General features: G+C 45.3%; 1 protein-coding gene across 1 annotated transcript in view; it reads right to left on the bottom strand.

Moving 5' to 3' along the window:
- The window catches only part of GMPR (guanosine monophosphate reductase), a 51,510-nt gene that overhangs the window by 29,901 nt on the left and 5,212 nt on the right, over window positions 1–16,397 (bottom strand). The window contains exons 2-4 of the mRNA XM_053600880.1: window positions 13,971–14,090; window positions 11,628–11,711; window positions 8,925–9,098 (exon numbers count right to left, since the gene is read on the bottom strand). Of these exons, the coding sequence (XP_053456855.1) occupies window positions 8,925–9,098; window positions 11,628–11,711; window positions 13,971–14,090 (378 nt within the window). The remainder of the gene's footprint in view (window positions 1–8,924; window positions 9,099–11,627; window positions 11,712–13,970; window positions 14,091–16,397) is intronic.

Raw genomic sequence — 16,397 nt, forward strand, 5'->3', positions numbered from 1 at the left:
CGCCCGCCACAACGCCCAGCTATTTTTTTGTTGTTGTAGTTGTCACTGTTGTTTAGCAGACCCAGGCCGGGTTCGAACCGGCCAGCTCTGGTGCATGTGGCCGGCACCCTAACCACTGAGCTATGGGTGCCAAGCCAATATTTTGTTTTTATGAGAAAAGGTCTTACGTTGTCCAGACTTGGTCTCTAACTCCAAGGCTCAAGTGACTTTCCTGCCTCAGCCTCCCCAGTACCTGGGACTACAGATGGGCAGCACCTCACCTGGCTTGTTCTTTACAATACCAGGAACAGCACAAACTCCACAGCGAAGAAAGAACTTAAAAGGAACCTGAGGAACAGGACTCGAGCTCCAAGTCAAGCTTCCTCACTGCTTGATTTACTAAACAACCAAGTAAACAAAACAACAACAGAACACTTCAGAAACTACTCTAAGCCTTCCACACAATTTCGTTTTCAAGGGGGACCTTTTGCTCCCCCCAGATAAATTGATGAGTCAACCCATAATGGATATATAGAGCCAAGGTTAGTTTTACAGTGTCAAGAAGGCTGACACAGTTTTAATAACCCTCAAACTTCTACAAGTGCTTCCCTCTCCCCTCAGCTACCTGCGTGACCAGGTATCCGTCCGTGGCCAGAACATGGTCACCGCTGCTGTGTGGAAAAACCAGAGTGATTATGAAATGCCTCAACCAGGAGGCACAACACAGCCAGGAACGGACAGGGGAGTTTCTGTACAAAAAGCTGTCTATTCAGCTTTTTGTACAGAAAAACCAAGAGGGCAAGTCAGGGAAAGGAGGAAAGGACCAAATCAGAAATGAGAGCAATGCCAGGGGGGTGGTCAGGCTTTGGTGAAGTCCCTGTGCTACCAGGAAGTGGCCTCTGGGTGCACAGTAGATACGGGGGGCTGGGAGGAGGGGGCCGGGCTGACCGTGGGAGGAGTAGGCTTATCTGGGCATGAAGCACCCCGGTGTGGAGTGGTTACAGGGCCATCAGAACGTGGCTGCTCCAGCACAGCACAGCAGACTGGCCACTCACGTAGTGCACACAGGTTCACTTCCTGGGCAGCCAACATAAAACAGGGGTGAACCCTCACCCAGGGCCCTGAAGCAGGAAAGTAGAGGTTCTGGTTATGTGTCTCCTCTTCCTGGGGAGACCGAGCACCATCAGGCTCCCTGGTGATCTGGATGGCAACCACACTCCACCATGTCAATGCTCCACCATGTCAAGGGCTAGGGGCAAAGACACAAAGTGACAGAACTGGCTAGTCACAGTGGTTTATGCCTGTGATCCTGGTACTCTGGGAGGCCCAGATGGGAAGATCCCTTGAGCTCAGGAGTTAGAGACCAGTGTGAGCAACAGAGAGACCCCATCTCTACTAAAAACAGAAAAAATGAGCTGGGCATGGTGGTGGACACTTGTTGTCCCAGGTACTCAGAGGCTGACACAAGAGGATCCCTTGAACCCAAGAGTTTGAGGTTGCTGTGAGCTGGCTGAAGCCACAATACTCTAACCTGGGCAATAGAGTAAGACTCTGCCTCAAAAAAAAAAAAAAGAGTGACAAAACTAAGATTTTTATTGCTTTTCTACCATTTTTAAAAAGGCATGAATGTTTATTTCCCCCCAGAAGTCATGTGTTGAAATCCTTTCCCCCAAGGTGATGATATCAAAAGGTAGGGGCCTTTGATTAGATCTTGGGGGCAGAACACTCTTGAATAGGATTAGTGCTCTGACATACCCCTTGCCCTCTCTGCCAGATGAGGTGACAGTGAAAAGACAGCTGATGAGGCAAGAAACAGGCCCTCACCAAACACTGAATCTGCTGACCCCTCAATCCTGAACTTCCCAGTCTCCAAAACGGTGAAAATAAATTTCTGATTTCAATATGCTAAATAGCTTATGTTGTCTTATTATTATACATATAACAGCCCAGAGAGACAAAAGTCCTCCGAGCAAAAATAAAAACCAAAACCGATTAGTCCCTATTTTTCAAGCTTTAGATCCCAACATCCACAGCAAAATAAGTTCAGAAAGACCTGGGGTCAGCTGGGTGCAGTGGCACATGCCTATACACCCAGCATTTGGGAGGCTAAGGCGGGAGGATCACTTGAGGAATTTGAGATCAGCCTGGGCAACACAGTAAGACCCTGTTTTTTATCAAAAAGTAAAAATCAAAAAATTAGCCAGGTTTAGTGGCATGAGCCTGTAATCCTAGCTATTTAGGAGGCTGAAGCAGGAAATAGGAAAATTGATTGAGCCCAGGAGTTTGAAGTTACAGTGAGCTTTGATCATGCAACTACACTCCAGCCTGGCCAACAGAGCAAGACCCTGTTTCTGAAAAAAATGAGTAAATAAAGACAGACCTGGGGAAAAATGGTGCCAGACATCCCTCTTAATATGTGGTTTTGAGCAAGTTACTTCAACTCTGAGTCTCAGTTTATTCTGCTGTATAAAATAGGGCTAGTGATACTCACTTATGGTCATTATAAAATGTATAAGAAAGGTCTATCAAATTCTTAGCACCGTGCTAAGTGATGCTCAGTCAATGTTAGTCCCTTTACTTAAGACTGAATTTGGTATATTGTTCTTCTTCCCTCTGTTTAAAAAGTTTTCTCTAATTATGGCTGAATACACCTAACGTAAAGTTTAGCTACACTAAGGGATACAGTACAGTAGCATTAAGCATATTCACATTGCTGTGCAACCATCACCTCTAGTTCCTGAACTTTTTCATCATCTGAAAATGTGCTCGTTAAACAGTAACTCCTCAGCCCACTTTTTACTGGCTCTTCTGGGGCCCTCTGCCAAGAAAAATCCTTTCCATAGACTGATAAAAGGCAGGGGTTGGCTGCCTGGCTGGATCTGGGGCACAAACTGCCAGCCCCTAACAAAAGGTAAAGGAACGTCAATCCAGTGCCTTCTCCCAAGCACGTGGAAACTGTCCCTCCACCTGCCTGCTGTCAAGGCAATAACCACCTTTCAGACCGTGTTAAACTGAGTTTATCATGTGACTTTCAAAGATAAACATCACCTGAACCTCTCAGGCCCTGCACAGCTTTCAAGCACAGTTCCAGAAAGAAGGTGAAAAATCCAGGCAATGTGGCCTGGGAGGTGCTGTCAGACCAACACGTCCTTCACTCCTCAGGAAGGCACGCCCAACTGGCAAAGCTGCCCACGGCCCCACACCTGCTCCAGACCTGAAGGAGCATTGGGAGGAGGTGCCCACCTCTCCGGGTCATCTCTGTGTAGCTCAGAACCGGGTCTGACCACAACTACTGGAGAAAGAATTCAGCAGGTGAAGGAGCCATCAGCCATGCACAGAAATGCCACGGCCTGGTCCAGGGCTCCCAGGCGTCCCCAGGGCATAGAGTAGACCTCCAGTCTAAACTGAGCAGGTCAGGTCCCACAGACCTACCTCCACCAGAATGAGTCAGAAAGAGCCACCAGCACAGAAGTGTTTCCCAGACCCAACAAGCCTAAGCTGGTAGCATGTGGCTGGCAACAGTCACAGGCCCTGGGCAAGCCACCCAGCCCTCAATGCCAGGTCTACCCCTCACGGACTGTGTAAACCCTCAGAAAGTTCCCTGAGCTCTCTAAGACTAATTTCTACATCAACAAAAGTGTCATTATCCTTACTCAAAGGTCTGTTATTAGAAAAAAAGTACCTGATCCAAGCCACTCTCCCATAGTACCTAGGAGGCACCCAGAACACACGGTTCTCCTTCCTCTGAAAGCCACCGCCAGGTACAGGGCAGGAGGACTCGTTCCAGTCTCCTCTCCACAGCCAGCACCTCCACAGAACCCTTTTCTGTCCTTCCTCCCCTCCCCCCTTATGGCAAGGCTCACCTTAGATGAGATAAAAGCCCAGGAAGGATGGGGCACAGGGAGCCACGCCTCTCACTCCGCGCGCGCACACACACACGCACAGGGAATGGGCAGCTCGGCCAGGAACATTTCAAGCTTCACTTCTGCTCACTGTACTGTAATGAGAGCACTCAGCACTCTCATGTCCCAAACACCGGGTAAATGTCAATATGCCTTTGCAGTGCCTCCAAGCACCATAAGAGAAAATACATTTTCAAAACAGCAAACACCCAGGGGAAGAGAGTTCTCCAGTGAATCACAGATTTCAGGGGTAAGGGCAGGTAAAGAATGGCTTAAGAATAAACACACGTCTCACCAGTCTTCTGTTCATTGCTGGGGAAACCAACAAGAGCTATGAAACACATCAGCCCTGGGCTGGCCAGCAGGCACTTGAGAGGTCCTGGCTGGCCGGTTGCTGCCAAGAGGGCTGTGGGAACACTGAGCCCATCTCCCCCCTCCTGGTCTCATCCCCCATAAGAACCCCCAGGCTCTGCACTGGCAACAACATCCTTTCTCTCACTTGCCTCCTTCCTGCACTGCCCCGTCTCCCCTGGTCTTTGTCCTTCAGAGGTGGCACAGGCTGTCTGAGTCTACCACAGACAGACAGCTGGCCTCAGTTCCCAGCAGCGCCAGCTGGGAGCTAAATCCCGCAGAACGCAGTTTGGAGAGTGCAATGGAGAACTCTGAGAACTAATGGATTTCTGCTGTGATTTATTTTAAGCAGTGACACGTTTTCTCTCTCCTCTTAAAACAAACCACCCCAACACCACACACCCCATACTTCTACTCCACTTCTGACTCAGTCCTCAGGGCACACATGTCTACGCCCCCAGTGACAATACTGTTAGCAACTGTTGGTGAAGGCTGCACTGTTCACAAAACAGCATCCCATCTGATCACCACAACAGCTCTCCAGCCACATGACCCGAAACCTTTCACAGGTGAGCAAAGTGGATTCAGGAAGAATGCTACTTCACCAGGGTGACTCAGCTCCTAAGCCCACCCACACCGACTGCAGGGGAGCTGTGACTTCAATGTTGGCTCCCCCCAAAATGCTTATGTTGAAATCTAATCCTCCTGGTGATGGAATCAAGAAGTGGGGCCTTTGGGAAGTGGAACCCTCAGAATGGGAACAGTGCCTTATAGAGGCTTGGGAGAGCTTGTCTGTCCCTTCCTCCAAGTGAGGACCCAGCAAGGCGGCATCAGTGAGAAAGAGGACACTCACCAAACACCACCTCTGCTGGTGACTTGATCTTGGACTTCCAGCCCCCAGACTGTGAGTAATACATTTCTGTTGTTTATAAACCAGCTTTTGCTATTTTATGCCAGCAGCCCAAACAGACTATGACAAAGGGCGTTGAGTTAGCAATGTTAATGGTGTTACAAGCAGCTGCAAAGCAGAGAAAGAGGAAAAGAACAAGCGAGACAGCTGGAAAACGGTATTAAAACTTAGCTCCTGGAGCTGTGGAGTACTGTACAACTGCCGTACACCCGGGTAGTGCATGTCAAGTACACTACCACCAAGAGACAAAGAAATCAAGGATTATGATTTATATAAGGTTCAAAACAGGCAAAAACTAAATGATGACACGATTGGCATTTAGGAATGCATAAGTAAGTGGCAAAACTAGAGATAGCCAAGAAGGAAGTTTACCACAGTCAGGATGGGGGTTTCATCAGACGTGCTGAGTATAGGTATACACGATAAAATACAAATACAAATAAGGGTACTTATTTCACGATTATTTATTAAACTGCCATGTTTTATGCACTTTTTCTGAATGTGTCGCATTTCACAATTTATAAAATGAACTACCAAAAAAAAGTGGAACCAGTAAGTCGCCTGGTTAAATCCATGTTAAGTTCTGACTCCCAATCTTTCATAACAATTTGTACACCAAAATGTCAAAAAACATAAAGAGCAGCTTGCCAAGCCTATTAGTCCCTTGGATCTCCAGAGCAATGAAAATAAGAGAGGAGAACTCGGTCTGTCAACAGCAACCTTGGGCCTGTCTCCTCATCTACACTCGGGAAGGAATAAACCAAAGACTTTTCTCCTGGTCAGCAAATATCTGTCAGCCTCTTCCTAGGCGGGGTTCCACAAGTCCAGTACCAAACGCTGGACAGGCTGGCAGGTCCCAGCTGGGGCATGGGGGCTTCTGCTCTTTTGGGAGTTCAGCTTTCTGGTTTTTCTTTTAGTATGTCCCAAGAGAAATCAGGACCACAGAGGGCTGGAGGCACAGCAGCTACGTGGGGCTCACACAGGCACGTAGGAACTGCTGGGTCACCATAGTGGGTAACTTCATCACCCTCCAGCACCTCCTTGCCACAGAACAGGGAGGGGGAAGCTGATCATCACGCACATTGCCCCCTGGAGGTTAATGAGGTTAACGAGGACAGGGGTTACGTTGACAAGTCTCCGTAGGCAGCATGGGCTAATGGGCAGACCTTGGACTTCACTTTCAAAGCCACCTGGCTTCAAACCCCAGCTTTGCTACTTCATGAAAATTCCACAGTCTAAGAACAAATCCAAGCCTAAGATTTCCCACTGGTAGTAAATTTGAGGTAACAGTTTCTACTCTTGACAGAGATGTTGTAAAGAAAAGAGAGAATGGGTGTAAACCTCCAGAAACACAGCAGGGACCTGTTTGAGATAGGAGAAAACAAGCCAATTCCTTTTCTCACTCTCATAACCCAACACAGAACACTTCCGGGACCAAAATGGGGAGGGCTCCCATGTACCAAGTAATTCTCCAGTGGACACCAACAGATGCTCCACAGTTCAGTTCTCATCTGACGGTACTGACCTAGAGATGGCGTCACACAGGTTCAGGCTCAGTCCCACAAGACGCTCCAATGCCTCAGATGCCAACAAGAAGTAGGTTATCTGTCCAACCTGGCTACAAACCAGATGTTCCCAAGAGCCCCTTCCCCTTTCTTAGGTTCAATTAACTTGCTAGAGCGCTCAAAGACGAGAGAAACGCTTAGCTTCACCAGTTTATTATACTAGTACAGGATATGATGAAGGATACAGAGGAACAGCCAGTTGAGGAGACACAGAAGAAAGTCTGGAAGGAGCTTCTGTCTCCATAGGGATGGTGCACCTCCCTCCTAGTATGGGAATGTGTTTACCAAGTAGGAAGCTCTACAAATCCCATAATTTGGGGGGTTTCATGGAGGAGATCTTATCATATATGCATGATTATTAATTCCATTTCCAGCCCCTCTGCCCTCTCTGGAGAATTGGGGTGGGCTACAAGTTCCAAGCTTCTAATATGGCTTGGTCCCTCTGGTGACCACCCCACCCAGGAAGAGTCACCACATCAGAACGAAAGCGGCTCCTAGTACCCAGGAAATCCCAACACAGGAGGAGCTCTGTGTCAATGCTCTCAGCACTCTGGAAATTACAAAGGTTCTAGAACAGGCATCCTCAAACTTTTTAAACAGGGGGCCAATTCACTGTCCCTCAGACCATTGGAGGGCCGGACTACAGTTAAAAAAAAAAAAACAAACTATGAACAAATTCCTATGCACACTGCACATATCTTATTTTGAAACAAAAAAACAAAACGGGAACAAATAGGATTCACACCGCTTCATGTGGCCCGCGGGCCGCAGTTTGAGGACGCCTGGTCTAGGAGCTCTGCCTGAGGAGCTAGAGTCATAGACCAAAGATTACAACAAGAGACTCTCCTACTATCCCCCTATCTACAAGGATTTTAAGAGTTCTATCTCAAAAGTGGAGGCAGAGACCAATATCTACAAATAGATTTCTCATTCACAGTATTCAACAAATGTTATTATCAAAAACAATGACATTGACAACACTATTACGGAGGATAAAATGAATTTTGCTGTTACCCACCCCACTTCTAATACTGGTACACTTGGTTGACTTTGGAACAAATCTTAGTCCTTTCGTCCTGTGTGTTTGGAGAGCATAAAGTACTTACCTTAAAATCCCTAGAAGTTCTTTAACAAAAGATTAACTCCATTAATAGTTACAATTCCTGCCCCCCCAACTTCCTTTCAATGATGAAATGTGAGAAGAAATAGGATTCAAAATTATCTAAGCATCAGTTAGTAAGTTAAGTTAGTAAGTAAATTATCTAAATATCAGTTAGTAAGTGCCTTGGTTAGCAACACCAGTAAAGATACACAAAATTACACAGGTTTTTCCAAAAGCCCTACTTTGAACCCTTGTGCTTTTTCTGCAAACCCACCCTTCCCAGAAATGGCAAATACACATTTTTTTTTTTTTTTGAAAAAAAAATTTTACATTGTTGCCTAGTATAGAGGGCAGTGGTGTCATCACAGCTCAATGTAACCTCAAAGTTTTGGGCTCAAGGTATCCTCCTGCCCTGGCCATCTGAGTAGCTGAGACTACAAATGTGCACCATCATAACTGGCTAATTTTTTAATTAGTTTGCAGACATGGGGGTCTTGCCATGTTACCCAGACTAGTCTTGAACTCCTGGCCTCAAACAATCCTCCCACCTCAGCCTCCCAAATTGTGGGATTACAGGTGTGAGCCCAGCCCACAAATATACACTCTAACTAGTCGAGGTACTAGTAATTAAGGAAATACAGGAAAAGTCAAGAAACAAAGCTCCTAGATCAAACACCACACTGACTGATTTGCCATCAATAATGGACTGTTGAGAAATTTTCACGTTGAGAATTCTAACGCCTAGAATAGAGTTTTTCACTGGCAGTGGGGGTGGTACGCGGAACACCTAAGTAAGTTAAACTGAAACCTAATTACAGGTTCAATTATAATCTTCATTAAGGAGTAACACAGGACCTTTTAAAAGACATAGTCTTGGTATTTAGTAAAAATAAGGAGCAAACACCCTACGATGTTGACTGGGATTTTATTTCTTACAGAGGAAAGCTAGCTTTCTGAGCTCCCATAGGTAGCAGGGGCCCATCCTTCCTCTAATGATTCTCTACCAGTTGGTGACCTAGAAGGCTCTAAAAGCCTGAAGATAATACAGCCCCCCGCAACCCACTGAACGACTACCTCTGTGTGTCCCCATCCCAAGAGTGTCCCACCAAACCTACCATAATGGTGTGTTCAGGAAATTTGGCACGGACGAGTTTCACAAATTCCACAAAATGTTCTGAATACCCGTTAGCCACATCCAGGCAAATAAACTTGATCTGTGGCACAGCTTCCAGGATGCTGGTCATCTTTTCCAGATCATTCTGCCCACTGCCTGAACTCACAGCTACATGCTGTACCAAAATAAACCAAGAAGCACAGACATGAACAGTGGCATTCAGAAGTCAGACCCTGCCTCCAGCCATGTGCCCTCTTTGAGGACATCACAGTGATCCTTTGAGGTCTGATCAAATACACAGGGGACTTGCTCGAGAGACATGCAATAGGAGAGGTAAGGGACATTCACTCATTAAATTATCTAAACTTTGATTCTGTTACCTTTTGTATCACTGGATTGTGTATGTCCTTAAACCCATATCTCAGCCACAGAATCTCTCCAGTAAACAGATTCTTAAATATTCAGGAGATCTTGTCTTGGGCTTCTATTTTATTTCCTCAAGCTGTCAGTAGAACTCTGAGCTCCATGGTACTACTGGTGCAAATATGTCATAGCACAGAAAATCCCTAAGCTCCATAGCCCCAGTGCCCTCAGACCCCCTGCCTCTGCCTTCTCTGCACATCTGCCCTTTGAGAAGGAATTGGTTTTCAGTAATTTATGCCTTAGAGAAACTAAGCCGTGAGTTACGTCCAGAGTCAGTATGTCACCTTTTATGAGAATATTTATATTTCAACTCTTATCTCTAAACCTTTAGCTACAAATGAGGAATGTATCTTAATACCTTTGATGTTAGTCCCTCGGATCACAACCATGTCACTACAACCCAGCTCTGAATGTGAGCTTTAACATGACACGTAGTTACTCCAGTTTTCTCGTGCTTTCATGCCCTGGCCTCGTGGTTCTTGGCTCTGCCCTGTGCCAGCCCCATCCACACATTATTCCCCTTCCACTGGGTAATACCCCTTTTATTTTACTGTTCATTCACTTTTCTGTTAAAGTCTGACACTGGGAATGTGAAACTGGTTCATTCCTCTCAGTGCTACTAACTTCTTAACATTTTCCCTTATTATTTAAGCTTTTATTTGGTGGGGATAGAGGGTGAGGCAACAAATCACATGATCCCACTTGGTAAAGAAGGCCATGGTTCTCCAGTTAACAACACATTGCCAAAAACTTCCTTAAAGAAGTCCAAGGGACATATGATCAAAAAGAAAAAAAACCTGGTTCTCTGTACCTCAATGAATCCCCAACAATAAAAAGAAAGAAAGAAAAAGAAAAAAAAAATCATTGCTCCCAAACTTCTTATAGGGAAAAGAAGAAAGTGAAAACAAGTATAATTTATTTGACCATAATATGTCAAGAATGAAGGACTTATTAATGAGTCAGAATTATTCTGCTCTAAAACCACCTTCTCACTAATCAAAATCCACATATAATTAAAGCACAGTCAGTGAAAAAAGCCAATAACCAGTGAAATCTCAAAAATAGTAACATACAAAGTCACCTTCCAATCACAAATAATCCTATAGAAAATCAGCCCTAACTCAGAGACTCCTCTGAATTTGCCAGGAGAAAACTCAGGCATGTTATCACAAGGCTTTTTGTTGTTGTTTTAAAAAAGTCTTTCTTTAAAGCAGCTTTACAGAGATATTATATAATGACATACTATGTGACTTATCCATTCAATGTGCCAAATTTGATGATTTTTAGTATATTCGCAGAGTTGTCTAATGGTCATAATCAATTTTAAAACACTTTTATGGCACCTGAAAAATTCCTTCATCGCTTAACCACCCCCCTGAAGGTCCCTCATCCCCTCAGGTCTCGGTGACACTCATATATTTCATGACTGTATGGATGTGCCTATTCTGGACATTTCATATAAATGGAATCATACATGTCACCGAGACATGTCTGCTGGGTCTGCTGTTTCACACAACAAAACATTCAAGGTTCAGCCAAGTTGTAGGAAGTATCAGAACTTCATTTCCTTTTAAGTCTGAATAAAATTCCATTGAATGGATAGACCATATTTTATGGATCTATCTATTCACGCAGTGACAGACTTTCAGGCTGTGTCAAGTTCGAGACTGTTACGAACAATGCTGCTATGAACATTCAGGAACACGTTTTCACGCGGGCATGTTTTTATTTCTGCTGTAATTGCTGGGTCCTATGGTAACTCTTAGGTTTAACCTTTTGAGGAAATGCCAAATTGTTTTCCAAAGCAGCTGTGCCATTTTCCATTTCCATTGGCAATGTATGGGGGTTCCAAATTCTCCATATCTACGGCAACACTTATTATCTATCTTTTTCGGTGACAGCAATCCTTGGGGGCATAAAGTTTTACTCAACTCCAAAACAACTTGTTATACTCAGTTGTTTTATCCACAGCCAAGTGCTCAGGCTTGCTCCACCTCAAAATAACCTGGCTGGACAAACTTGAGTCTTTCCCAAGCTCTGCTGATACAACACTTCACCTTTCGAGGGAAAACATAGATATTTCTTACAGGTAAATCCTAGTAAGTTCATAATGGGATACAGAATAGGTTTCCTCAGCAAGGCCTTGGTAATGACACAGGGCTGGAGAACCCTCCCACCCCTACCCCCATCTGCTGCTGATCCAAATCTGCTTGACAACCCTGCAGATTTTGTTTCCCTGCAACACTTGTTGATTTATTATACAACCAAGCTATAGCTGTACCTGCAGGCATTCTGGGTGATTTGTGGCAAAGAGCTTCCAGTCATCCAGGGTGTAGTGTTTATGAATTGCTGTAAACATTGAGTGCTAGGAAATAAAACAGCATGGTTAGAATGAGAAACCAAATGAGACAGCCCTCCCTCCTGTCCTCCATGTGGAGGTGACAATCAACCAGACAAAGGTGTCAGGTGCTCCTGGGGTTCCTGCCATTCAGGCTGAATTTTAATTAGGAGCCCAAAACAGACTAAGGTGCAACCAATGGTATCACAAAACCCTGTCATTCTAATCTGTTAGATAATACTGCATTCAGGATTTGGGAGCCTCTACCAGGAGGCAGAGAAGAGAGAAAGGAAGAGTTCTCAGAACGCTGTCCTAGCCCACAGGGCTTCTGCCCACACCCAAAGTAGGCCAAAAGCAGCGCAGATGGTAAAAAAAAGGAAAGCAGGTCCCCAGTGCAGGAGCAGGACCATCCTAAGACCAACTGCTGTTTAACCAACCCTAAAGAACCTCATCTTATACCTTAAAGCTTTTTGTGTTCACAGCCTGACCACTTCTTGCTAAAAGCTAAATGCATCGGACAGTTTATCGGGAATATAAAACAAAAAAAAAAATCAGCTCCTTTATCCTTGAGGGAGGGAATTATATAAATTATAACCCTAAATCTATAACTTTCAACCCAGCATTTATTACCTACTTTTATGCCAGCCCTTCACAGACATAATCTAATTCTCAGAACAACTTTGAATACTATTAGCTTCAGGAGCAGAAATGGAGCTTAAGAAATTTAAGTTTACAAAATTTAACTAATGTTTGACTAGGAAGAGGTGAAGGCCAGAATCAAACTTGGCTTTGTGCAGCTCAGGCTCCCTCCCTTGTAACAAAGGACCCTCACCTAACTTCTCTGGGGCTGCCATCTATGATCGCCAGTTTCTCATTCTAAAACTCTATAACTTTATTAACTTGCACTAACTCCATGGTTCCTAGAAATCGAAAATTCATAGTTATTCCTAGTCATTCATGGTTATCTACGCCAGTGTACACTATTTCATTACTGAGGAGACTTTCTCCAATAGTCTATGAACGTGGGAAGAGCACAGCAAAGTTCTAGGTTTTTTGTGAACTAATAATCTGATTTGTTGAATTAAACAAGCTATCTAATATCTCCCGGCTCCCCCACTTTTACACAAATACATAATTTATTAGTAGCCATGGCTGATGACACAGCAAAGCGAGAAAAAAATGAGGAGGAAAAAAATACCAGGTCCTTCAGCAATTAATTTATTAGCCTCTGGCCCAATGCTCCGTAGGGGCTGAGGTCTCACAGATAATACAACTGATCTCAGAGTCAGACAGACCACCCCCTACTACATGTTTCGAGTTCATAATTTATTTGAGAATCTTTTCCTTCGAATCACTGGCTAATAATGAATCCCAGCACCTCCTGTGGTTAGACCTGCTGCCCACAGTGAGAAGCTCTTTCAACTAATTGGATTTATCTTTTCACTTGGCAGGCACTGCCAACAGAAAGAGATACGGAGCCCCTGTGTGTGATACAGCAGAAAACATTTCACATGCAGGATGTGTGAGATGCTCTGTTCCTCAGACATGGCTGCGTCAGACAAAGGTCCGGCCCACAAACGGCTCTTTATTTTTCCCAAGGCCAGGATATGGCTATTCACTTTATAGAAAATCACACAGGAAGTGGCTAAAAGAGATCTTGAGCTTGTACTGTGATCTGAATCAGCTGAAAAGTAAATCCATTGATTCTGAAGTCAGTTTGAGTGTGAATCCTGATTCTCTATCTGGCTGAGGGCCTGAGGCAAGTTGCCCCTCCTCTCCTTCTCTCTGCCTCAGTTTCCTCATCTGCAAAGGGAACCTACCTTGTAGAGCTGTGTCAGAAGTTAAGAGGTACATCACATGCAGCGTTTGGCACCTAAATGGTCAATAAATGTATTCTGTATAAGTACATGCTAAACTCTATGGAGCAGGCTGACACAAAGCAGCTCTGTCTTAATTTTAAAGCGGCTGTTGCCCATCTATTATATGGTAGTGGTCATGCTGTCTAACTTCCTTTTGTATCCCTAATTTCCAAAAGCGCCACAGGCAGTTTCCAAACAGAAAGGTTGGCAGGTCTAAACCACCTTACTGAACACACAGTCCAGACACCATCCATTTATTTTCTGATTAAAGAGAAAGTATCTCCGATATTAGTCAGACTCAGAACGAAGAATGACCCAAAGTGTCTCACTTGTCTCCTCTTCCCTGTGTCGAAACAAGTCTAAAGTGAGCTTCTGACAACCTGTCCACACTGTGAGCAGCAAAGGAAAAAAAAGCCCAACACCTCACCTGCGACATGACAGCTGCCATCTCAAATGTCCCTACAGTGTCCATGTTGGCCACAATGATGGGAATCCCTGAATAGGTCTGCTTAGAGTTTCGAAATGTGAAGGTACGCTCAAGATCCACCTGTTGGTAAAAAGGGGGAAAATGAGTGCTTTGCCCTTACCTGTTACATGCAGCATTTGTGGAGTTTAGAAGAACACAAAGCAAGTGTGTGACCATTGTCCCCTGGTTTCTCTTAGGGGTTGGCCCAGGGGTTCCAAAGACAGCAGGGTCCCTGAGGAAACCACATAATGTGCTGTATTCAGGTGCAAAAGCTGAGCTGGGCTCCTATTCTGCCATCAAGACAAGCCTCTGAATTTGAAGCACTCTCTCCTCCTCCCTGACCTCTCCAGTCCCGGTGCCACCTTCTATCCCCGGCCTTAAGTGCCCACATACATCTTATCATTTCCCCACTTCCAAGCACTGATGGTGGTAGGGTCATTCTCCTTCTGGGAAAATCTGCTCTGCTCTTCCCTATACAATCCCTTCATTTCTTACCTTTCACCTAGAAGTGCACTCCAAACTCATCCTGCAGCCAGCTCCAAATCATCAATCCCTTAGCCTTTCGCCCATCACCAAGGCTGTTTAATTATGAGCACCTTTCAAAGAGCTGGGGGGAAGTAAATTGCAGCCATATGTTTCCGTGTATAAACACTTGTTCCTTCCACTTGCAGACTGGTGGAGGGAGAGCTCTCAATTCTACTGTGACTTCAAGATTAGGGCATGTATGCCTAACCTTGTCATCAGGAATTTACAACAATAGCTCAGCCATGAGAGTGGGCTAACCAGAAGCAAGATGCTACAGCCAGGCCTCACCAAGAGCTAGCACAGTCAGAAGTTATTACTTTGATGCAGAACAGACCCCAGCCTGTTTGCTACTGATCATCCCTGTCCGCTCTTATCACCAGGAGGCCACCCCCTCCAGGCTCCATTTCTCAAGTTCATTTTTGGCTGGGTTTGGCCAATGGAAGACACATGGGTGAAAAACTGAAGGAAACCCCCTCGCCTTAGGCTGCTTCTCCAGGCTCCCATCCTCCAGCCAGAGGCTCCTGGTTTCAGCTTTCCCTGAGAGAGCCAGGTCCCTCCCTGGGCTCCAGAACACCACCTGACCCTCACCTAGGGTGGGGTGGCTTCTCAGCGTTGCAGTCCCTGAGGTGCTTCAACATCTTGTTTGGCATCTCCACAGTGTCAGGATGCCCTCCATCCAATTCCCTGTTTTTTCTGTTCCTTGCTGGGCCCCGACGAAATCAGACCACACTGGAAGCGGGTGCTTCCCCAAGGTGAACCAGCAGGAGAAACACAGGCATGAATCTGTGCTTCTTTAATAATTTAGACCTATATGAATCCTGGCTTCACGAATATACCAGCAATAATCATCTAGATCCTTTTCTTTTTCATTTGAGACAATTTTCACTTTGCAATCAGCATCGACTCAGAAAACACTACAGCATATCTCAGGCCCTTCAGCCGACTCAGAAAACACTACAGCATACCTCAGGCCCTTCAGCCGACTCAGAAAACACTACAGCATACCTCAGGCCCTTCAGCCGACTCAGAAAACACTACAGCATACCTCAGGCCCTTCAGCCTTTTCATTTCTCTTGCTTCTCCATGTAGGGCTTCCGGGTCCAGAAGGCTCCCTGGGCGAATGATTTCATAAAAGGCAGCTCTGGCCTTAAGCAGCAGTCAACGAGGGGAAATGAGACGCTGTAACTGCACAAACGTAAGTGGTGGCTCATCCCTTTCTCTGCTGCCTTCCTGATGATTCTTGGTTCTGCTTTAGTAAAGCACATTATACCGACATTCTGAAAGATCACGGAAGGGACCTATCCATTGCTCCCTCAGGTGGGGCTGATGGCTCTCTGACATTTTGGCTTCGAGGGCTTGAAACAATCAGAATTCCTTGTTCTCAAATTACTCTAACACTCCACTCCCCCAGCAGGCATGGGGCCAGCTGCTACACTTTGCACTGGGCTGGGATCACAATGGGTTTTTCTTGGCACTCTGAAACCTATCAGCAGGATACAAGACACAGAGCTATTCATGGAAAAAGGGCACGACAATGAACTCTTCCTGTCGTTTCTAGTTTTCTCCATAGGATAACTAGCTCTTCCCAACCCTTAAATCTAAGATTGAGAAATAAAATTATCTTCCTCAACCTTATCCACATCCTCCCCCCGCACACCAGACCAGTTGTTCACTAAGAAAGATAAATATTTTAAATATTCCAGCCTCCCAAGAAGAAAACTTGGCATTTAATCAGACACAGCCAGCCAATGCACCAAATATAGCATCTCCAAACTCCTACTTTAAGCCTGACTTGAAAGGGAACATGAAGTTAACTAAGTCCCCCCCCCACCTCTAACGGATATTTCTGCTCCCCTCTAATAC

This window comes from Nycticebus coucang, chromosome 9, assembly GCF_027406575.1.
Source record: "Nycticebus coucang isolate mNycCou1 chromosome 9, mNycCou1.pri, whole genome shotgun sequence".
NCBI lineage: Eukaryota > Metazoa > Chordata > Mammalia > Primates > Lorisidae > Nycticebus > Nycticebus coucang.